This window comes from Zootermopsis nevadensis, unplaced genomic scaffold (assembly GCF_977971745.1).
Source record: "Zootermopsis nevadensis isolate Lab colony 2312 unplaced genomic scaffold, Znev_1.0 Znev_ptg000013l, whole genome shotgun sequence".
Taxonomy (NCBI): Eukaryota; Metazoa; Arthropoda; class Insecta; order Blattodea; family Termopsidae; genus Zootermopsis; species Zootermopsis nevadensis.
This window is the reverse complement of record NW_028259145.1, coordinates 1,353,558-1,377,725: the sequence shown is the minus strand read 5'-3', so window position 1 is coordinate 1,377,725 and position 24,168 is coordinate 1,353,558. Positions and strand designations below refer to the sequence as shown.

Below are 24,168 nucleotides of genomic sequence, written 5' to 3'. Positions count from 1 at the left end.
CGTCATCAGGGCGATGAAGATTTCTGTCTTCTGGGTTGTTGCGCTGTGTAGTCTGGTCGATGTTAGCCAACGTTTCAGAGGTCATACTGCCTCCGTCATCAGAGTATGAAGATTTCTGTCTTCTGGGTTGTTACGCTGTGTAGTCTGTTCGATGTTAACCAACGTTTCAGAGGTCATACTGCCTCCGTCATCAGAGTATGAAGATTTCTGTCTTCTGGGTTGTTACGCTGTGTAGTCTGTTCGATGTTAACCAACGTTTCAGAGGTCATACTGCCTCCGTCATCAGAGTATGAAGATTTCTGTCTTCTGGGTTATTGCGCTGTGTAGTCTGGTCGATGTTAACCAACGTTTCAGAGGTCATACTGCCTCCGTCATCAGAGTATGAAGATTTCTGTCTTCTGGGTTGTTACGCTGTGTAGTCTGTTCGATGTTAACCAACGTTTCAGAGGTCATACTGCCTCCGTCATCAGGGCGATGAAGATTTCTGTCTTCTGGGTTGTTGCGCTGTGTAGTCTGGTCGATGTTAGCCAACGTTTCAGAGGTCATACTGCCTCCGTCATCAGAGTATGAAGATTTCTGTCTTCTGGGTTGTTACGCTGTGTAGTCTGTTCGATGTTAACCAACGTTTCAGAGGTCATACTGCCTCCGTCATCAGAGTATGAAGATTTCTGTCTTCTGGGTTATTGCGCTGTGTAGTCTGGTCGATGTTAACCAACGTTTCAGAGGTCATACTGCCTCCGTCATCAGAGTATGAAGATTTCTGTCTTCTGGGTTGTTACGCTGTGTAGTCTGTTCGATGTTAACCAACGTTTCAGAGGTCATACTGCCTCCGTCATCAGGGCGATGAAGATTTCTGTCTTCTGGGTTGTTGCGCTGTGTAGTCTGGTCGATGTTAGCCAACGTTTCAGAGGTCATACTGCCTCCGTCATCAGAGTATGAAGATTTCTGTCTTCTGGGTTGTTACGCTGTGTAGTCTGTTCGATGTTAACCAACGTTTCAGAGGTCATACTGCCTCCGTCATCAGAGTATGAAGATTTCTGTCTTCTGGGTTATTGCGCTGTGTAGTCTGGTCAATGTTAACCAACGTTTCAGAGGTCATACTGCCTCCGTCATCAGAGTATGAAGATTTCTGTCTTCTGGGTTGTTACGCTGTGTAGTCTGTTCGATGTTAACCAACGTTTCAGAGGTCATACTGCCTCCGTCATCAGGGCGATGAAGATTTCTGTCTTCTGGGTTGTTGCGCTGTGTAGTCTGTTCGATGTTAGCCAACGTTTCAGAGGTCATACTGCCTCCGTCATCAGAGTATGAAGATTTCTGTCTTCTGGGTTGTTACGCTGTGTAGTCTGTTCGATGTTAACCAACGTTTCAGAGGTCATACTGCCTCCGTCATCAGAGTATGAAGATTTCTGTCTTCTGGGTTATTGCGCTGTGTAGTCTGGTCGATGTTAACCAACGTTTCAGAGGTCATACTGCCTCCGTCATCAGAGTATGAAGATTTCTGTCTTCTGGGTTGTTACGCTGTGTAGTCTGTTCGATGTTAACCAACGTTTCAGAGGTCATACTGCCTCCGTCATCAGGGCGATGAAGATTTCTGTCTTCTGGGTTGTTGCGCTGTGTAGTCTGGTCGATGTTAGCCAACGTTTCAGAGGTCATACTGCCTCCGTCATCAGAGTATGAAGATTTCTGTCTTCTGGGTTGTTACGCTGTGTAGTCTGTTCGATGTTAACCAACGTTTCAGAGGTCATACTGCCTCCGTCATCAGAGTATGAAGATTTCTGTCTTCTGGGTTATTGCGCTGTGTAGTCTGGTCGATGTTAACCAACGTTTCAGAGGTCATACTGCCTCCGTCATCAGAGTATGAAGATTTCTGTCTTCTGGGTTGTTGCGCTTTGTAGTCTGGTCGATGCTAACCAACGTTTCAGAGGTCATACTGCCTCCGTCATCAGAGTATGAAGATTTCTGTCTTCTGGGTTGTTGCGCTGTGTAGTCTGGTCGATGTTTACCAACGTTTCAGAGGTCATACTGCCTCCGTCATCAGAGTATAAAGATTTCTGTCTTCTGGGTTGTTGCGCTTTGTAGTCTGGTCGATGCTAACCAACGTTTCAGAGGTCATACTGCCTCCGTCATCAGAGTATGAAGATTTCTGTCTTCTGGGTTGTTACGCTGTGTAGTCTGTTCGATGTTAACCAACGTTTCAGAGGTCATACTGCCTCCGTCATCAGAGTATGAAGATTTCTGTCTTCTGGGTTATTGCGCTGTGTAGTCTGGTCGATGTTAACCAACGTTTCAGAGGTCATACTGCCTCCGTCATCAGAGTATGAAGATTTCTGTCTTCTGGGTTGTTACGCTGTGTAGTCTGTTCGATGTTAACCAACGTTTCAGAGGTCATACTGCCTCCGTCATCAGGGCGATGAAGATTTCTGTCTTCTGGGTTGTTGCGCTGTGTAGTCTGGTCGATGTTAGCCAACGTTTCAGAGGTCATCCTGCCTCCGTCATCAGAGTATGAAGATTTCTGTCTTCTGGGTTGTTACGCTGTGTAGTCTGTTCGATGTTAACCAACGTTTCAGAGGTCATACTGCCTCCGTCATCAGAGTATGAAGATTTCTGTCTTCTGGGTTATTGCGCTGTGTAGTCTGGTCGATGTTAACCAACGTTTCAGAGGTCATACTGCCTCCGTCATCAGAGTATGAAGATTTCTGTCTTCTGGGTTGTTGCGCTTTGTAGTCTGGTCGATGCTAACCAACGTTTCAGAGGTCATACTGCCTCCGTCATCAGAGTATGAAGATTTCTGTCTTCTGGGTTGTTGCGCTGTGTAGTCTGGTCGATGTTTACCAACGTTTCAGAGGTCATACTGCCTCCGTCATCAGAGTATAAAGATTTCTGTCTTCTGGGTTGTTGCGCTTTGTAGTCTGGTCGATGCTAACCAACGTTTCAGAGGTCATACTGCCTCCGTCATCAGAGTATGAAGATTTCTGTCTTCTGGGTTGTTACGCTGTGTAGTCTGTTCGATGTTAACCAACGTTTCAGAGGTCATACTGCCTCCGTCATCAGAGTATGAAGATTTCTGTCTTCTGGGTTGTTGCGCTGTGTAGTCTGGTCGATGTTTACCAACGTTTCAGAGGTCATACTGCCTCCGTCATCAGAGTATAAAGATTTCTGTCTTCTGGGTTGTTGCGCTTTGTAGTCTGGTCGATGTTAGCCAACGTTTCAGAGGTCATACTGCCTCCGTCATCAGAGTATGAAGATTTCTGTCTTCTGGGTTGTTACGCTGTGTAGTCTGTTCGATGTTAACCAACGTTTCAGAGGTCATACTGCCTCCGTCATCAGAGTATGAAGATTTCTGTCTTCTGGGTTGTTGCGCTTTGTAGTCTGGTCGATGCTAACCAACGTTTCAGAGGTCATACTGCCTCCGTCATCAGAGTATGAAGATTTCTGTCTTCTGGGTTGTTGCGCTGTGTAGTCTGGTAGATGTTTACCAACGTTTCAGAGGTCATACTGCCTCCGTCATCAGAGTATAAAGATTTCTGTCTTCTGGGTTGTTACGCTGTGTAGTCTGTTCGATGTTAACCAACGTTTCAGAGGTCATACTGCCTCCGTCATCAGAGTATGAAGATTTCTGTCTTCTGGGTTGTTGCGCTTTGTAGTCTGGTCGATGCTAACCAACGTTTCAGAGGTCATACTGCCTCCGTCATCAGAGTATGAAGATTTCTGTCTTCTGGGTTGTTGCGCTGTGTAGTCTGGTAGATGTTTACCAACGTTTCAGAGGTCATACTGCCTCCGTCATCAGGGCGATGACGGAGGCAGTATGACCTCTGAAACGTTGGTGAACATCGACCAGACGACACAGCGCAATAACCCAGAAGACGGATATCTTCATACTCACCGCTGTGAGAACCTCAAGTCTTACAAGATTAGTTATGTTGTGTTTTAGATGTCAGGATACTTGGTGGAACCAAAAGACAAAACAGACTAAAAGTTTTCATATAAAAAATTCGTAGATCAGAATGATTTGTGTTTGATACACAAAAGAGACAACATACTTCAAAATTTAAATCTGTGTCTATACATTTCAGAGGTGGTTGCTGCTTCCATGATTGTATCATCCTGATAATAAGGCAGCAAGCATCTCTGAAATATTTGTAAATTTCTACCATCTTTATCCTTATCACCGTGAGAGACAGTTAATCTTATTGATGAAATATTACAAATTTTTAATGAACAAGTCCATGTTCCCTTCTAGAGAGGAGAGGGACTTTGAGCAGGTGTTTTGCTAGTCATTGGCACTGAGAGTTTCTTGAAATGTTGTGGTCGTAGGAGAACTTTATTTTTGTGTATCTTAGGCAGACTGTATAAGTGTTACAGTTTACTATAGTGTGAGGCTTGATATTAATTTATCTGTATATTTGAACCATCTGTGAAGGCAGCTCTTTCTAACAGACAATTCTGATAAGATTCTTCCTACTTTTCCACCTGAGGATGGAAACGTCCAGTTTCCAACAAGCTTTATTGATCTTGAATTGACATGTCATCTTATCCTTAGTGAAATTTGAAAATAATGTCCACCTTAAGTAGCATCTTAAAGAACTTCTTGGAGCAAAAACAGTTTCTGAATTTGCAGTTTTAGTAGAAAATTGATTTTTAATTGACATCCATTATAAAAGTTTATCTTTGGAAGTCTTTCAAAACTGGGAGGTTCTGTCAGCATAACATTAGTAATCCTGTCATATCTAGATGAGTGATAATAACGCACTCAGTGAAGTGATAGGCTTCAGATAGGATGCCTAGGGTTTGAATCCTGGCAGGAACAGGAATGCCTCTGTATCACTATGTTCCATGATTGTCCCTAGGTTTACACAAGCCTGTGTTCATACCAGTGGTTTAGTGCGTCTCAGAGGTGAGATGGGAAGCCTTCTTCATGCATACATTCGGAGTGGTTGAATGTGTGAATTTTTATCTTTGCCATCGCATGTAGAGATGGTATTGTGTTGCTTTGAGATGTTAACAGGTCTTATACTTTCTGCTTTCAGGTGGATCTAGAGCCGCAGGGAAGGTTACACATTCGCATCGAACTGAAATGGAAGTCACAAGGTACTTTGGATTCAGTCATATTTATGAGATAAATAATGTCTTGATAGTTTAATTTTTAACAAAATCTTTTAAAATCCTAAAATGGTTTTATTGTCATGGTGATGGGAAGAATTTGAGCACTGTGTTTGTTTCATATTGGTAAACTATTTATTAGTCTTTATTAACATTACTTTAGGATACAATGGTGTATGTTACATTTGAAGGAGGAGTCTTTCAACTTTCAGAGTAGCTAGCATATTGTGACGCGGGTTGGTAGTTATGACCTTGGTTGTCAACCCTTGATTTATTCACGTTAAATTAAATCAGATACAGAGGTCTACACTGACAGGCAACTCTCTACTACAACAACAGTATCTGAGTCTCTGTTCTCTGCTCTCAACGCGCGCACGCACACACTCGCACTGTCCTTCGAGCCTATCTGGTCCCCCGAGCTCGGCGCTCTTCACATACGCAAACACATCGGCCCGTAGCACCCCACTGGACACACGCTTGCCCCTCAGCCACCACGGTCCACGAACCCGGTGCTCTCACACGCAGCCGGCCTGTCCTTACTCAGCGCCACACCAGACCTCTCGTTAGCTCCACTCACTTGACACTACAACAAACTTCTACGTGCGATTCACAGCTCAGCTCTTTCCACACTAACCCGAAAGCCGATTGTCAATGGCAGTAAACAAACACAACAATGTAAATAAATAGATAACTAAACTGTTTCTTAGGTAACACAATAATGCACGCAGGAGTTCGTATAGCATCTAAAGATGCAGACCAGGCAGCCTGGAAGTCAAGCGGCCACTACCCTCCAGCGCGAGTCCGCTGCACTCGCGGCGACACGTCACAATATATTGAACTGAAAATTAAAAATATACTGTTAAGCCAGTGTACAGAAAGATTATTGTTCCAGAACACCCAACAACAAAACCCAGAGAGTTCAAGGAGAGGCAGGGTTTGAACAGGAGGCGTGGGGCCATGAGACGGCGTGTGCACCAAGTAAATGGTCACAAGTTTATGGCCACATTCCTTCGTCAGCCAACCTTTTGCTCCCACTGTCGTGAGTTTATCTGGTAAGTTAAGTTCATGCTACAGCAATCCACTGGTGGGTAGTTCTGTAACTCTCTATTGGGCTGAGGGACTTATCCGTACATTGCGCAGTGTGTCGCCATTAGTTAGGATGGCCCACCAGTACAGTATTTGTCTCTTCTTGGAGACATACATAAGTTGTAGCAGTTGTAATTAGTTTGGAAGGAAATGTTTAAAACTTTTACTACTCCAGCTATAACAGTAGAGGTCAATATTTTTTTCAGTATTGTTAGACCCATTTTTATTCTTCATGTTATTATTATTATTCCTGTTGATATCCTTGTTCCTTTTGTTATTGTAACAAGAATAACAATAGGAATAAGAATTTCAGTAGGTATAATAAGTGCGCACATTTAATGAGTATGTCTAACTAACTAACTGGATGGCTTACGGAACCCGAAGGTTCATCACTGAATTAACCAAAACCCTCCGCCGGTCCCTGTCCTGGGTCAGCAAAATTCAGTTGCCTTCAACTCCTATCTCCCATAGATCCCGCCTGAGATTATCCTCCCATCTACGTCTAGGTCTCCCCAGAGGTCTCTTCCCCTCAGGCTTCCCAAATAGTGGACCCAACCAACCAGATGGCTTACGGAACCCGAAGGTTCATCACCGAATTAACCAAAGCCCTCCACCGGACCCTGTCCTGGGCCAACAAAATCCAGTCTCCTTCAACTCCTATCTCCCATAGATCCCGCCTGAGATTATCCTCCCATCTACGTCTAGGTCTCCCCAGAGGTCTCTTCCCCTCAGGCTTCCCAAATAGTGGACCCAATCAACCAGATGGCTTACGGAACCCGAAGGTTCATCACCGAATTAACCAAAGCCCTCCACCGGACCCTGTCCTGGTCCAACAAAATCCAGTCTCCTTCAACTCCTATCTCCCATAGATCCCGCCTGAGATTATCCTCCCATCTACGTCTAGGTCTCCCCAGAGGTCTCTTCCCCTCAGGCTTCCCAAATAGTGGACCCAATCAACCAGATGGCTTACGGAACCCGAAGGTTCATCACCGAATTAACCAAAGCCCTCCACCGGACCCTGTCCTGGTCCAACAAAATCCAGTCTCCTTCAACTCCTATCTCCCATAGATCCCGCCTGAGATTATCCTCCCATCTACGTCTAGGTCTCCCCAGAGGTCTCTTCCCCTCAGGCTTCCCAAATAGTGGACCCAATCAACCAGATGGCTTACGGAACCCGAAGGTTCATCACCGAATTAACCAAAGCCCTCCACCGGACCCTGTCCTGGTCCAACAAAATCCAGTCTCCTTCAACTCCTATCTCCCATAGATCCCGCCTGAGATTATCCTCCCATCTACGTCTAGGTCTCCCCAGAGGTCTCTTCCCCTCAGGCTTCCCAAATAGTGGACCCAACCAACCAGATGGCTTACCGAACCCGAAGGTTCATCACCGAATTAACCAAAGCCCTCCACCGGACCCTGTCCTGGTCCAACAAAATCCAGTCTCCTTCAACTCCTATCTCCCATAGCTCCCGCCTGATATCCTCCCCTCCCAGTGAGTATGCCTATTTGTGTAAATGGAATACACACTTTAAAAAAATGTATTTAGACATAAGGACTCAAACTTGCAAATGTGATCTCCACGAAAACACCGGTCTTGTACAATGCCAACTGGTCTATGAGGGAACATTTGCAGTCGGCCAAAGTATAGCCTCCTTTCTTCCGTCAAAGGTCACAGAAAAGCCATTAACATTAATTCAGGTTTTTTCTTTCTTCTTCTTCTTCTTCTTCTCCCAGTTAGGCAGACTTATTGTAGTTAATGGAAGGCGTGGTAAAGCCACAAATACAAGGGGATTATGATGCCAGTTGTGTGCTTACATAATTTCCCATTTAGTACTTGGAAAATTTTGAGCACTTAAATTTTGTATACGTCAGATTGACAGAATTATTACAAAATGTACATCAAATGCTGTCAAGGATGATTTTATTAAGGCTTCAAGACTTCCTCATACATGAAATTTGTGATGGGTTTTCTGTGGAACGTAAGTTTCACCCGGTTGTGGTGCACCTGAAAGCCAGTCATCTCTTCCCTTCTACTGTCCTAATATTTCTTTAACTCTCGTGATTACTCAGTTGCTATTACCAGGGCTTGAAGCGATTAAAAATGGATTCAGCTGCTGTTTTGATATGTCCTGCCTGTGGATGACAAAAGGATGCTTGAATGCACATTGAATATTAATTTGATATGTTTTTTGCGAGCAGTTGTGTCTATATTGAAATTGCATACGTATCCTAGAAAGTTTTGTAGTCTGTATAATAACTTTATTTGTCATCTGCCATAAATTACATTTATTATATAATTTTTCTTAGATTTTCTGCTATTTTTGGTGGGTGAAGGCATTTTGGAAAGTTGAGAGTTGTGACGTTGTACTGACAAAACATCAGACCCACCATGTGCCCAGGAATTGAAGGGATTGCAAACATTTATTGTTTTTAGGTAGGATTTGAGGTTTTATTGATTTTTCTGTGTGAGATGGCGTTTAGAATTTAACCAGGAGAATCTGTGAAATCGTTACAGGTTGGCTGTGGTACAGGGTCTTTCCTTTTTACACCAAATTGCTTGTTTTGTTACAGGCTATTCCGAAAGCAGTATGCAGAAATGTAAAATTTTTAAAGGTGCTAATTTTTTTTACATAGTTTGACATGGTTTTTTTAATTATGTGGAGGTCTTCAATTAGTAAAAAACTTATACTTACGCTTGTATGCATTTAATTTATTTACAGGGGTTTGGGAAAACAAGGCTACCAATGTCAAGGTATGTACATGATTTTTATGGTGTTCTCTTCAACCCTGATCTTGTCTGGTCTAATTGCCGTATGTATTTATATCATCCATGCACTTTTTACCCGTGACATGCAGATATGGAAGATTCTGCTTTCATATTATGCACTTTTCTTATATTAACCCTTTGAGGAGTGATGTTTAAATGGCCTTAAACACTGTCAGAATATTTCTTTTCCTCTCACAAGAAACTCCTGTCACTTATGCCACTTTTGGTCTGAAGATCGAGAGAATGAGGTAAAAACTGATCACTTAGTTAATCAGTCCCCAGCAGATGTCAGATGCTTGCAGTCCCGAGCAAAACAAAGTTGGAAAACGTAACAGGTATGTTCATACACCATGCTGCACTATGATGCTGAACGTACTGATGTGTCTGTAAAGTTTATTGTTATCGTTGCTGTGAATGTTTACTGTATTTTCAAACTGTATTAACTAGAGGTTTACAAATACCCACTTTCAAGTTTCGTTGGGTGTGGTCTCCCAATATTGAATACAGATTCAGGCTTAATGTATAATGACAGTATAATTGATCCTTCTATTAGCTAAAGGAACTGAAACTGATCCTTCGTAATTTTAATAAACTGGAATGTTTAAATAACTGTCATTCTAAAGCAGGGGTGGCCAACCCGCGGGCCGCATGTGGCCCGCCTTGAACATTTTCCCGGCCCGCGAGATTCATCACACTTTTACAAAATATATTTATTTTATAATGGCCAAAGTAGTGAAAACCAATGTATTAAAAAAATACATTATTTGTGCATCCATATGGGGATATATAATTTTATATGTGGCCCGCGGAGTTATGATGCATTTCCAAAGTGGCCCGAAAGATCATTTGGGTCGGCCACCCCTGTTCTAAAGTGTTGCGATGATAATTTTGATACATGAGTCGTGAAAGAGAAAACTCTAAATTTGGATGTATGTAGTGTAAGCACTGTTAACTTAATAGTTTGACTAGTGGTTGGCTGGACTTTTATTCTTTGTAGTGTTTTTTTCTCTTTATTATTTGATTCAGAAATGATAACGTAGAATAATTTTGTTATTACAGTGATTTATACAAAAATGAGGAAATACCATTCAAAATAAAAATATTTATCTTGGTCTACAGTCTGTTGACGCTCCGAACTATGTTATGGAAATGTAGTTTGATTTTTGTTTTGAAATCTCTGAACTCTGAAGCATTTATGAAGAATAGGCATTTTCCGTGTGATGTTGACTACGTTGTTTTGCTGCAAACGTTGTCAGACCACCCACTGTGTTGGATATGCACATTTTGATAAAGCGTCGAATACAGTTCTGTGTGAAATTTTGTCCCATGCAAATTAATTATGATGTACATTGCATAGAAATTGATAGTTCCTTGATCTTCTTAGCACACCTTTTTTACTTTGGTACAGAGCTGTTCTTCATTTTTGGTCTCATTACTACCTGTTTATAGAGCAAGAACCGGATTTCTCGTAGTTATTTATGTTTAATATTGTGATTTATAAGAACAGCACTTGAATCTTATTAGTTAATTAGTCTCACTCCTATATTTATTACTCGTGTCTAAAATGCTGTTAATTTTTTCATCTTTAATGCAAAAAACATAAATTGAAAGCATGACAGATTTAAGACTGTGAGAATGGTCTGTTTACCTAGGAAAAACTATTAATAATTTTTGTTTTGGTGTGCCATGAAATATTGAATGTTATTCCAGTGTGCTACCACATTGAAACACCTACTATGGCTGTAAATGAATATTACTGAACGTAATGTCTTGTCATGTATCTGAAGAAGCATTATGAGTGCAGCGAGTGATTATTATACCTTACATGTGTGGTATGAATTTTTAGTCCCACATGTATGAACATGTTTTATAAAAATGCTGTGGTGCGTCATTTCTAGAACATTTTTATTCTTTCTGTTGCAGTATGTACTTGTGTGGTCCACAAACGCTGCCACCAGTCAGTGGTTACAAAGTGTCCTGGCATGAAGGATGCAACGCAGGATGAGGCAAGTAACAAATTTATCAGATATTTAGTGCGTACATTAGATATTTTTCTGATTCAAGAGGTGTGCTACAGATGTCAGTGGTTATAGTTCTTTTGTCTAAGTAAATGTTGGCAAAGAGGCACTATGATAAATAAAAATGTATATTCGTAAGTGGAAAAGGAAATTGTATCAGCGAGAACATGTGTCTTCACCTATCCAAAATTTCAGGTTTTTCTGTACATGATAATGAACAATATGAACAGTGCTAGGTACGAGGTGCGATCAGAAAGTTTCCAGACTGTGTCAATAGAGGGCGAACCGGAAGTAGGACGAGCTTCTGCCGCTAGGGGGTGCGGCCTACATTCATAGTGAATCAGTGTGCCAGCCGGCATCATCGATTTAGCATTTCTTTCTTAGTTACGGGCGTTTTGGTAGTGCATTACACCGACCCTCCTGCGATTTCGGAATGGCGGATTTTCAAATTTTGCCAAAGACTCGCCAAAACGGCTACGGAAACCTATGAAATGCTAAAGCAAGCATTTGGGGAGTCCGCAATGGGTCGTGCACAAACTTTTGTGTGGCATTCACGTTTTAAAAATGGCCGAACCTCTGTCGATGATGACGAGCGTTCTGGACGACCATCTTCGAGCACAACGCCCGAAAATGTTACGAAGATCGACGTCGTACCATCAACGACTTGTGCGAAATTGTTGGGATAGGCTATGGGACCTGTCAGCTGATTCTAAAGGAAGAACTCCACATGCGACGACGCATCCTGTCTGAGGACCAGAAGCAGAATCGGAATCGACTTCTCGTTTGTCAGGAGCTCAAAGATCTTGCAAGAACCGACCCCAACTTCCTTTCTAAGCTCCGTGTGACTTCTTCCTCTTCCCAAAGATGAAAATTCAGCTAAAGGGAAGGAGATTTGAGACGATAGAAGAGATTCAGGCAGAATCGCAGATGGTGCTTGACAGGCTGACAAAGAAAGATTTCCAGGGATGCTTCCAGGCTTGGCAGCGGCGCTGGGATCGTTGTGTTCACTCCCAGGGGAACTACTTCGAGGGTGATGGATGAATTTAATACCTGAGATAAGTGTACGGGTTTTTATAGGTGCAGTCTTGAAATTTTTTGATCGCACCTCGTATGTTGCAAGGTAAGTATTGAAAATGTTGGCAGAATGTGGATGTGTGATGTTTAAAGGATATACATTGCAGTATATATCGTTTAAAGTTGCAAGTTGGTGAAAATAAGGAGCCGCTAAGGTACCTGGATATGGAACCGTGTACTGCCATTGAGCAAATTATTCCTTCTCAACAGCTGAACCAGGGTATCCAACAGGGGCAGCGGTTCAGTGTGAATATACCACATCGCTTCCTGGTGCACAGTTACAAGAGGTTCACATTCTGTGACCACTGTGGATCTTTGCTGTATGGGCTGTTTCGTCAGGGACTCCAGTGTGAAGGTAATTGTATAAACAATATAAATAAAGCTGCTTTTTACACGAGGTTTTCATCCTGTGCCCTCTTTTGTATTTTGTATTAAGATACCTCTGCCTAAGAGGTAAGCAGTTGTAACTCCAAGTAGGATTTGAGTTTTTCGTGGCATTGAGTCTGAAGATGGCTGTCTTCTGGGTTGTTGCGCTGTATCGTCTGGTCGATGTTTACCAACGTTTCAGAGGTCATACTGCCTCCGTCATCAGGGCGACGAGTATGAAGATTTCTGTCTTCTAGGTTGTTGCGCTGTGTAGTCTGGTCGATGTTAGCCAACGTTTCAGAGGTCATACTGCCTCCGTCATCAGAGTATGAAGATTTCTGTCTTCTGGGTTGTTGCGCTGTGTAGTCTGGTCGATGTTTACCAACATTTCAGAGGTCATACTGCCTCCGTCATCAGAGTCTGAAGATTTCTGTCTTCTAGGTTGTTGCGCTGTGTAGTCTGGTCGATGTTAGCCAACGTTTCAGAGGTCATACTGCCTCCGTCATCAGGGCGATGAAGATTTCTGTCTTCTGGGTTGTTGCGCTGTGTAGTCTGGTCGATGTTAGCCAACGTTTCAGAGGTCATACTGCCTCCGTCATCAGAGTATGAAGATTTCTGTCTTCTGGGTTGTTGCGCTGTGTAGTCTGGTCGATGTTTACCAACATTTCAGAGGTCATACTGCCTCCGTCATCAGAGTCTGAAGATTTCTGTCTTCTGGGTTGTTGCGCTGTGTAGTCTGGTCGATGTTTGCCAACGTTTCAGAGGTCATACTGCCTCCGTCATCAGAGTATGAAGATTTCTGTCTTCTGGGTTGTTGCGCTGTGTAGTCTGGTCGATGTTTACCAACGTTTCAGAGGTCATACTGCCTCCGTCATCAGAGTCTGAAGATTTCTGTCTTCTGGGTTGTTGCGCTGTGTAGTCTGGTCGATGTTAGCCAACGTTTCAGAGGTCATACTGCCTCCGTCATCAGAGTATGAAGATTTCTGTCTTCTGGGTTGTTGCGCTGTGTCGTCTGGTCGATGTTTACCAATGTTTCAGAGGTCATACTGCCGCCATCATCAGAGTCTGAAGATTTCTGTCATCTGGTTTGTTGCGCTGTGTCGTCTGGTCGATGTTTACCAACATTTCAGAGGTCATACTGCCTCCGTCATCAGAGTATGAAGATTTCTGTCTTCTGGGTTGTTGCGCTGTGTAGTCTGGTAGAAGTTTACCAACATTTCAGAGGTCCTCGCTGCCTCCGTGATCAGAGGTAGACTTCTACTAGACTACATGGTGCTACAACCCAGAAGAAAGCCATCTTAAGTTGTAACTCCAGTTTAGAGCCTTTTGCAATAAAATCCTCAGAATGACATCAGTAGCTCCTGTTATTGAAATCATCAATTTGACATGGAAAAAGTACGATTTCGTATAACAGTGGAGGGTCTTTGAACACCTAATGTGATTGTGAGTTCCAGGTGTTCTCAGAGGTACAGATATTTTATAAGTCTGTGCCTTCATTAAAATTCTGTATACCGGATATTGTATTTGCTACAACTGAAGTGGATAAAATCAGATTTTTGTTATACATTTTTCTCTGCGTACTCCATCTTAGCCTCCCTTTTTCTCTTGGTCAGGCCATGGATTCCCTCCTCCTCCAATGCTGCTTCTGCCCTTACTCCTCTCCTCTCCTCCCTGCCTCGTACATTGGTCTGATGAAGCTTCTGCCTTGTCCAACCTTGTATAGCTAAACCAACTTTTTCACCTGTAGCTTACTCATCGCCCTGATGATGGAGGCAGTAAGTGCCTCCGAAATGTCAGTCGTTTTCTATCAGACTACGAGGTACAACATCCCAAATGATGATCATCTCTATGATTGACCTTGTGTGCATTATTGTTCAAATTTATGAAGTTATTTAATGTCACATTAAAGCATTATTATTTAATTTTGTTACAGTTTGTAATTTGAATGTACATAAACGATGCCAGAAAAATGTCGCCAACAATTGTGGCATCAACACAAAGGAAATGGCACAGATCTTGGCAGCCATGGGAATCTCGACAGACAAGTTGGTTCCAGCAGCACGCAAACCCAATAAGGTCAGTTGTTCATTTTTTGTTTCTCTTATGTTTCCGGTTTTCCTTCTTCTACTTTCTTCTTCTCTGCTTTGGTTTATTGTACCATTTTCTGTCATAATTTGTCAAGGTATTATTTTGAAACTGCAAAAATGGCCTGCAAGAATTTTCTGGGATGTCTGCATAATTGTGCCAGCGAAGTTAGCAGCCTGTAACAGCGATGGCAGTTGGTCAGTTTCTGAGTGAGTCTTGTTGTCGCAGACATTTGATTTACATACATACAAGTTTACCGGTACCTTATTGCTGATGGTAGAAATAGTAATTTGTCTGCTATTTTACCTGATGGTAACCTGAAACCTTTAAGGAAGTAGCTGTATGTTTTGATATGTCAAAGAAATCTACCAGACTACATGGCACAATAACCCAGAAGACAGCAGTCTACAAAACATTTCCAAAATACAGTTTAACTTTATATAAAAAGTAAACAAATATATTTGAATGCGTACATTTGATATATTGGCAATATTAATCCAAACCCTCTGCTCTTCATGTATCTTTATGTACATATTTATTTACAAAAATATAGGTTTTGTTTCATATTGTACTGTGAAGAAATCTAGGAAGTCTCACATATTAATTTCAGACTTTGTTCTCAAGAATGTTATCAGATCTATTGTAAAACAAACTTAGTATTAGGGTATTCCAAATTACAGTTTACAATGTAAGATTATGTGTGCTATATGTTTTATTTTAACTATTGTCTGATAGAACATTGGTCTTGTGATCCTGGGGTCTCGGGTTCGATTCCCGGCGGTGCCCGAATTTATAACTTGTGTTGGGCAAGGCCGTGGTCTAGGCAACACGGAGTTTTCCTCCGTGGCATCCCAACAATTACTCTATTCACACACAGAAGAAGGCAATGGCAAACCACTTCTGGATCATCTGCAAAGAACGTATATGAACAGGTCCCAGTCCGAGAAAAGGATGGAAGGATCCTGTTCATATGGACCTGTCGTCAGACAGAACACTAAATAAAATAAATAAATAAATATATATTTATATGCTGATTTTTTTTACAGTCAGGTGGTTCATCGGGTAATTTTCCGTCAGGTGGTGACCACATTGGAGACGGTGGTGCGGTTTCATCTGAGGATGAACCTGGATTAAGGAGAGGTGACCTAGTTGTTCCATGTCAGATATCTGAAGGAGGAGAAGGTGATACTGAGAACCGAATCGTTGTTCAGCCATTTATAGATGACAAGAATCGTGACAAAAACAAAGACGCTTCTGAATCTGAAGGAGGTAAGAACTTCTGTGGGGTTTATGAAAGTGGTCTGTGATAAAAAAAAATAACATTTTTTTACTGTAATACTGGCTAAGAACTACATGAGGTTAATTGGTAACTGAATATAGGCCATTTTTATGTTTTAAGTGCATTTTGTAAATACAGGCTTTGAAAAATTAGCAGATGATTTTCAGGGTGTGTAATAATTTATTTATATCACATGCAAGAAACTTCTGCGCTATAAAATAGTCGCATTATGTTTGTGTTTTTCTCATGTAGTCATGGAAGTTTATACGCAAGTTTTTCATGTGTTATAAATAAATAATTACACACTCTTCAAGTTGTTCATTGTGCTTTGTTACAGGCATTAAAACGCTTGTACATATATGCACTGTCAGCAAAGTAAAATATTGGTAATGAAATCTACAATTTACTCAATCCCAGATGTTAACCTTTGTCATGCTAATGTTTCTTATGCATGAAACAGTGTTCCATCTGTCACATTTGCTTGGCTGCAAGGCCACGCCTCACATCTCATGGCATGTAGCAGTAGCAGAACTCTTCTGCCTCCGTCATGGCCCTGATGACGGAGGCAGCAAGGATCTCTGAAATGCTAGTAAACATCTGCCAGACTACTCGTCACTACAGACCGGAAGACAGCCATTTCATAGAGAACCTCATATCCTACTTCCTGCACATTCTTCATGCTTAAATGCTCATCTAGTCATGTTTATTTCTGGTTTGATATCTCAATTATCGATGTCTTTCATACATAAGAATGAAGGTTACAATATGTGTGGGAATTTCTTTTTTCATAATGTCGCAACATAAAAAAGCATGTATGAATTATAGCATGAGATAGATTATGTGATGACCCCAAGAGCTATGCTGGCGGTAGCATAGCTACTGGTAGGGCCTCCCTAGCCAGATTGGTTGAGGGGGAGAGGTACCCTGGTCCTCCAGGTTGGGGGTTGGTCGCAAGGCTAACAACCTTGCACCGTAAAAAGGAAGATGTCTCGAAACCTCGATCAAAGCCTCAGACAGACGGACCTAACAGAGGACTGAATTGAAGAGGAGAATTGAGGAGGCCGTGGACCGAATACGGACCAGAGAGCCATAGAAGAAGAAGATTATGTGATGAAATGCAGTAACTGGAACTTACAGAATCTAATCCATGTGTACAGAATTTGGGTGCTGTTCATTCAAAGAAATTTTGATTGTTATTTCAGAATCTGATTTTTAAAATATTAAAATAATGTCTTCTCACAGCAACAGGAGGTTTGAGAACATTACACGAAAGCTTTAAAATTTGTACCTTTCATCAAAATTGTAATATGGGTGGACATCTTTCCCAACAAGATGGTAAAAATGAAATATGGTTTTGTTTTATCATATTTAGATGTTGAATCCTGTTGTGTGATAAGTAAAAGTTGTGTAGACAATTTTACCATTAAAAATCCTTCCCACATGAGCAAGTTTTTTGTCATCAGCTTACTCTCATAAATGCTTCTTTCTGTAATATCCAGTTTACATAACGTTGCTCAGCAAGAATTTGTAGTGTATAATTGTTTACTTATGTGTATTTAATGATTACATTTTTTTATAATTTGAACTTGTGTAATGCCTCATCCCTTAGTATAATATAATTTTTTGATTCAATACGTACAGTTTGTTATGATACAGAATAATTGTAAAAGAAAATTTCTATTTAAAATTATGCAAATGGTTGTGTTATAGGTCGTCTGGGTGGGACAGAACAAATTGTAGAGAGAGGTGGAAGTGGCCGTGAACGTAGAATTTCTCTTGAAGACTTCCACTTCATTAAGGTTTTGGGTAAGGGTAGCTTTGGCAAGGTGATGCTTGCAGAGCGAAAGGCACCAGGTGGCATTGGCTCTACTGATGAAGTGTATGCTGTAAAGGTGCTCAAGAAAGATGTCATCATCCAAGATGATGACGTGGATTGCACCATGACGGAAAAACGGATTCTTGCTCTTGCTGCTAAACATCCCTTCCTCACTGCACTTCATTCGTGCTTCCAGACTAAGGTGCGTTACAGTTTTTGTAAATCTTTTTGGATTTTTAGGCAAGTCACTAATACTGAAGTTTAACATGTTTATATGTGGGCCGTTGTATAGTCAGTTGTCATCATAGTCTTGCAACATGTTATTATCTATTGGAAAAAAAGTATTGTCAGCATCACGTTAAAATTGTACACTGAGTTTTGTTTTTCATGTACTGATGGATGGTGGACTTCATATTTTACGCAGATGTTGCTGTTTTTGGTTCACATGTGATTTAATATGTGACTGGTACTTAATACACAGTTGTTTGGAATATGTAATGCTGTGTTTTTTGTAGTGATATTTTTTCTTCGGTAAAAGTATCCAGCGATTGGTTTGTTGCCATCATCTGTAAGCATATAGATCAATTGGTAGTTTACAGTTTATCTTGTATCGAATAAAATTGAAATTATTGGTTTTATGTGTCTGTATGTATGTTTGCGTAAAGCTCGAGAAAGGATACGCTAATTTGCGCTAAACTTTGAATGTCATTAAACCGGGGATATCACAGAAAGGTCAAAACTGTGCAAATGTTTTTTGAGTTCAAATCCCAGTGAGAGTTGTTCCTGTAGCTTTGAAACTAAATATGGTGGAAGAATGGTACCAAGACCAAAGTTATTTGTATTCAAGAGGACATTGCAAGGACACAGGCCACAATCATGAAAAACTATCTTGGGTGTGAGCCCCAGTTAAGATGATTTGTGTAGCTTGGAAATAGAGTGGTTCAGAGGAACATTGCTAAGACCAAAGTTGTTTGTTTCATAGAGGAAATTACAGGAACAAATGCCACATCCACAAAGGAAGTGTCCTTGTTTCAAGTTCTGGTGATGATGGTTATCCTGTATATTGAAACGTAATTATGGTAGTTGATTGCAAATGAACAAAAGGTTATAAAACAACTTTTAATAAGAAGATTTCTGTCTTCTGGGTTGTTGCGCCGTACTACACGGCGCAACAACCCAGAAGACAGAAATCTTCATACACATCGCTGTGAAAACCTCAAATCGTACAACTTTTAATAACATCATTGTTCTTTTCTGGGAGATCACTCCCAAAAATTACGTATTTAGACTAGTCTTATGGTGAAACATTTAAGGAAGAGCATAATAGAAGCTACAATTTTAACAAAACTTGCCAAAGCCAAAACTGTATTTATTCCCAGAATACCATCTGATTACCGATTTTGAGTTTAGATGTTTTCAGTTTCATGTTGAACTGTGTTTTGCAATGATGATAAATCTCAAGGTCAGTGTTGAAAATAAGTGGGGTTTGATTTAAGAAAGGAATATTTTTGACATTTATCTTGCTCGAGAGATAGTTCTGAGGAAGGTTATAAATATATACAAATTCTTATTTAAACATTCTTCTCTCTTTACAGATTCTAATTAGTTTCATAAATGAAACTATCACATAAATGTTTGATTATTTTGCTCTTTCAGTTTTTCACTGTATAATACATTTTAAAATTTAACAAATTTGGAACAGGCTCAGCTGCTGTTTATATTCATACAGAAAGAATGGATAAAATTCTAATTACTGTGGATGATTCTGTAAAGAAAAATCCTCTTGAGTTAAGGGATAATAATTTTTTCCAGTGATTCATATTTAATGATCATGCCTATGATATCCTGTCAGGTGAGAAAGATTGATACAAAACATAAACATTTGTTGAGTTTCTCCACGTTAATAATAATAATAATAATAAATTGCCTGAAATAACACCGAGGACATTTATATGCTGCAGTCAGTATGAACTTCATGTGAGTAATTGAATTTGTTATGAGACAAGCTGAGGTTTTTGCTGAACATTGCAGTGTAATGATTAAGTCTCTTGGTTAATATATTGGAGATATATGGTTTTAATCTTGACTAGGAGACTACCTGCCCTAGCTAAGGTTTGTTGCTCATATGCATTTATATAGGCCAAGATGTTTGTCTCACGTACTAATTCATAATTATGCTGTATGTTACATAATCCAGTGCATTTGACACAGTGTCTTCAAACGGGCAAACACGAAATCGCTAGAAAATACTTAATCCTTTCAGTCAGTTTTTCGTCTCTAGTAAAATGGATACCCAGTGAGAAACAAGTTTTTGAAAAAGCAGTGAAGTTTTTTAAACTTGTGCGTGGTAGACATTTTTCTGCTTTGCGTCATTGTACTTATTGACTTTTCTGTTGTGTTTTGTTCACAGGACCGATTGTTCTTTGTTATGGAATATGTGAATGGTGGGGACCTCATGTTTCAAATCCAGCGAGCACGCAAGTTTGATGAACCACGAGCACGATTTTATGCTGCTGAGGTGACATTGGCGTTGCAGTTCTTGCACAAGCATGGGGTTGTGTATAGGTAGGCATGTCCGTTGTTAAGGTTTTGTCTGTAATTTATAAAATTCAGAGTGTGTAAATGTTCCCGTCACATTACTTTAACTATTGCTTAAGATCAGTGGTTCTTAATCTCCATGGCACTGTTACCATCAAACCAAAATGACCCTCCTTTTTTAAACAGTAGTTTCTGTAAGCCGAAGAAGGTAAGTACCACTGTGGTAGAAAAACAGAAAATTGATTGAAGGTGGCCGACTACACAGCACAGCGACGTAGAAGACAGCAGTTGATTGTCGAAATTCAGTGAGTAATAGTTTAAAAGTGAACATTAAGTGGTTTGGCTTCTAATAATTTTAATTGCAGGATTCAACAGTGCAGCGCATTAAGCTTACTACGACTGGAATAGCAAGAGCTTGGTGATACGACAAAATGCCTAATGTATGATGAACTCCACTGTCTGTACAGAGTGACAAAAAACATTATTGTTAAATATAAAATATTTTAGTCACGAAGCCCATACTAATATTTATTGATGGTTGCAATTCAGTACAATTTGACCGGTTGACATGCACAGTGTCGCCGTGACTCTTCAAGAGCCCATGCAGGCCATGTCATGTGACCTGTTCATGCCAGTTTGTCTTACGACGGTCTGAGTGCAAGGATGTCTTTTTCACAAATGCATTGGATTTTTATTGTCAGATGCTACCTACTTTTTAACTTGCCAGAATGTGTTTAGGGATCATCATCATCTTGGGCGCTACAACCTAGGTTGGGTCTTGGCCTGCTGCTGTGTTTAAGGTGGCGACTGACTTGTAACATTTGCCTGTAATGTAACGTGTTACAAATCGAGCATTACACAAGTGAAGACAGCGAACGGAGCCGCTCGATGTGAGCCGCTCACGCTCGCGGGCGCTCCATCGTGTTGTCGGTTTTTTCGCGAATCCCTTTGAGTGTTACATTACAAGTCAGTCAGTCAGTCGAGCGGCGTCATAACGAGCATTCACGAGTTCTTTAGATAAGAGTAGCGTATTAAATGAAACAAAGATAACACAACCTCCACATCCGACATATTGAATGAAATGAATGGAGCACACATGAGCACAGTCGAGCCGAGCGTTCAAAACGAGCATTCGATACGCCTCACCAGTTGTGGTGTAATGTAACATGCTCGCCGCGATTGTTACATTACGAGTAAATGTTACAAGTCAGTCGCCACCTTTAGAGATGCATTTGCCAATTATTCTGTGCCAAACATATTGACAGTATCTCGTCTTGTGAACTGTTTCTGTGACGCAGGATCTCTTCATTGGGTTACATTAAACGTGAGGAGAAGATTGAATGTGTCGCTGAACACAGACATTTCCAGCGCTTTTGATAACTTGTCTTTTTGTATATAATTTTGAGTGTAATTTACTTTTTAACAAATGGAACATGTCTCAGGAATGGGTTGCGTGACTTTTTGTGCATCCTCTCTGACATCAGAAACAACCTGAATGCATCCATAATTATTATTCATTCATGCTGTACGTGTTTCGGCTAATCACCATCTTCAAGGGTAGTACAGTAACAAAGAGTCAGGCTACTTGTCTACGAACGAATTCATAACAGATTGATCTTTCTTGTCCTGTGTTGCAATGTTTACATTTGTAGAAGGTTTAAAAATTAGTATTTCATGTTATACAAGTCCTGTACTTATTGTATCAGTTATTGGTTAATATATTCCATTCACTAATGGATCTTGTTTAAATTTTACATCATTATAAAAATTCTATATGCATGCTTAATATTATAAAATTATTATTATAAAAATTATTTTCTATTTACAGTGTGTTGACGGAGTGAACATTATTTTGTTATATTCTTTCCAGAGAAAAAGAATTTGTATTGGTTGATTTTGCATTGAAACCATTTACAAAATGAATGCTTTAATGAAGAATCGCCGTATTTGTGTGTGCATGCGTGTGTGTGTGTGTGTGGTGGGGGATAAATAAATATACAACTATATAGGATGTGAGGTTTTCATGGCAGTGAGTCTGAAGGTCGTTGTCTTCTGGGTTGTAGTGCCGTGTAGTCTGGTAGAAGTTTACCGACGTTTCAGAGGTCCTTACTGCCTCCATCATCAGGGCAACAACCCAGAAGACAGCGATCTTCAAATGTATTTTACAATCGCTTCCAAGCAAAGTAAACTTAAATCATATTTTATCATTAATAATAGTAATAATAATAATAATAATAATTCAGTGATTTTAAATATGAATACAGAATCAACTTGACAGTTACTTTGGAACTACATGTTTATTTTTCTTCTCTTTTCTTAGTTGATCCTCTTCTACGTACAGGTGTTGAGGTATTCATTCATTCATTTAATCTATTTAGACATTTGGTAGGACTCCTTGGACAAGTGAACAGACCATCGCAAGGCCTCTACCTGTACGCAGGACAGCACGACACAGGCGCGGACAAACTTCCATGCCTTGAGTGGGATTCAAACCCACGGTCCCAGTGTCCAAGCGCACAAGGCCCACGCCTGAGACTGCGCAGCCACTGTGACTGGCTAATTACTACATGTGTTACATATACAGAAGTCATATTCTTCTCCTAAGATCAAGCAAAAAAGTTTCCATAAATATGTGGTCGCTAGTGAGATTCACATTACTGTGTTGCTGGTGTGGTAGAGAGACAGTAAGTACTTAATCAGGATTATTCTGATATTTTCAAGCACAGCGTTGTTAGTTCAGCTGCTCTACGTCACACTGAAAGTGAAGGCTTCTGGACCCAGTTACATTAATCTCTCTTGATTGTTGTTTGAAACAGGCTGTCCACTGTCACGTATGGCAAATGCTGGCGGACAGTGAAATTGCAGGGGTGCCAGTGCTGAAGATACTCTGCACGGTGTTGAATGATCCTGCTAGTACCAGAGAGTCGGCTTCTTGTTATAATTCTCAATCTATGGCAGGGAAAGTGTTGAATGGACAGTTGTATCCATACCATATATGTCCTGTTCTAGCATTTTCTCAGCATGGAAAAAAATTATTCTAGGCATAAAGTAATTTTTTGATTCTAATTACCCAGGTGGATCTATAAGGTCGCCCCCGGTGGACAAGTGGGTAGCGTACTCGCCACTGGACCCAAGGTTCACAGTTTCGAACCTGGCCGAGGTCGATGGGTTTTTAAGGGTGATAAAAATTTATAGTACAACTTCCTTCAGAGGGGAAGTAAAGCCGATGGTCTCATGTCATAGATTTTCGGCATGTAAAAGAACCCTACGAGCATGAACGAGAAGTTTCGTAAGCAAAATTCAGCACCCAAGTCTCTCCTGATTCACTACTAGATGGCTCTAGCAGTCAAATCAGGATTAAGTAGAAATTGTGCAGAGGCAGTGGGCTTGTCACTCACTACTCATAAATGCACACTTCAAAGACAAAGAAACATCTCACATGAGAGGAGGCCAAGGCTCGAATTCGGACTGGTGCGCCATAAAAGAAGCAGAAGGATGTATAAGAGAAAACAGACCAATTTTGTGGCTCCCATGATCACCCAATCTCACACTTGCCATCTACTACCTGTGGGGCATAGTTTATTCAAATTCAATTCAAACAGGCAGGATAAAATTTGCTGTGTGATTCAAGCAGCTGCAATAGCAATATGACATGCCTGGAATTTTTCAGAATGCCAGGAATTCTGGGAGTCAGGGCTCACATGTATATTCAGACTAACGACATTTTCAACAACTTTTTGTAAGCATTAAGACAGTGTTATGTTAAAATCTAAGCAATAAATATGCTCCTAATGCTTTCCATTCCCGCTGACTGTGGTTGTGATCATATGTTTATAAGAACTTCTCGTCTTGATTTTGGGAGTAGAATATGGTCCTTATATATATTGCATGTAATTGAGAGTTATTTTGTGTGTTTGCATGTTAATTCCTTTGCCTTGAAAAATTTAGTAACGATGGATTTTAGTTACCTTGTATATTTAACTGCAGTATAATAATAAAAATGACCACAATAACTGGGTATGATGTATGTCTTTGGTTT

At 40.6% G+C, this 24,168-nt stretch overlaps 1 protein-coding gene across 2 annotated transcripts in view; it reads left to right on the top strand.

Moving 5' to 3' along the window:
• Positions 1–24,168, top strand: part of Pkc98E (Protein kinase C) — a 41,670-nt gene that overhangs the window by 9,080 nt on the left and 8,422 nt on the right. Inside the window, exons 2-11 of one of the 2 annotated variants that reach the window (XM_087348360.1) lie at positions 5,028–5,088; positions 5,993–6,152; positions 8,907–8,938; positions 10,877–10,959; positions 12,256–12,400; positions 14,345–14,487; positions 15,543–15,765; positions 17,486–17,793; positions 20,002–20,156; positions 22,508–24,164. In XM_087348360.1, coding sequence (XP_087204486.1) covers positions 5,028–5,088; positions 5,993–6,152; positions 8,907–8,938; positions 10,877–10,959; positions 12,256–12,400; positions 14,345–14,487; positions 15,543–15,765; positions 17,486–17,793; positions 20,002–20,156; positions 22,508–22,733 — 1,536 coding nt within the window. In that variant the 3' untranslated portion in view covers positions 22,734–24,164. Of the gene's footprint in view, positions 1–5,027; positions 5,089–5,992; positions 6,153–8,906; positions 8,939–10,876; positions 10,960–12,255; positions 12,401–14,344; positions 14,488–15,542; positions 15,766–17,485; positions 17,794–20,001; positions 20,157–22,507; positions 24,165–24,168 lie in introns of those variants that run through there. The other variant, XM_087348359.1, reaches the window with a different exon arrangement.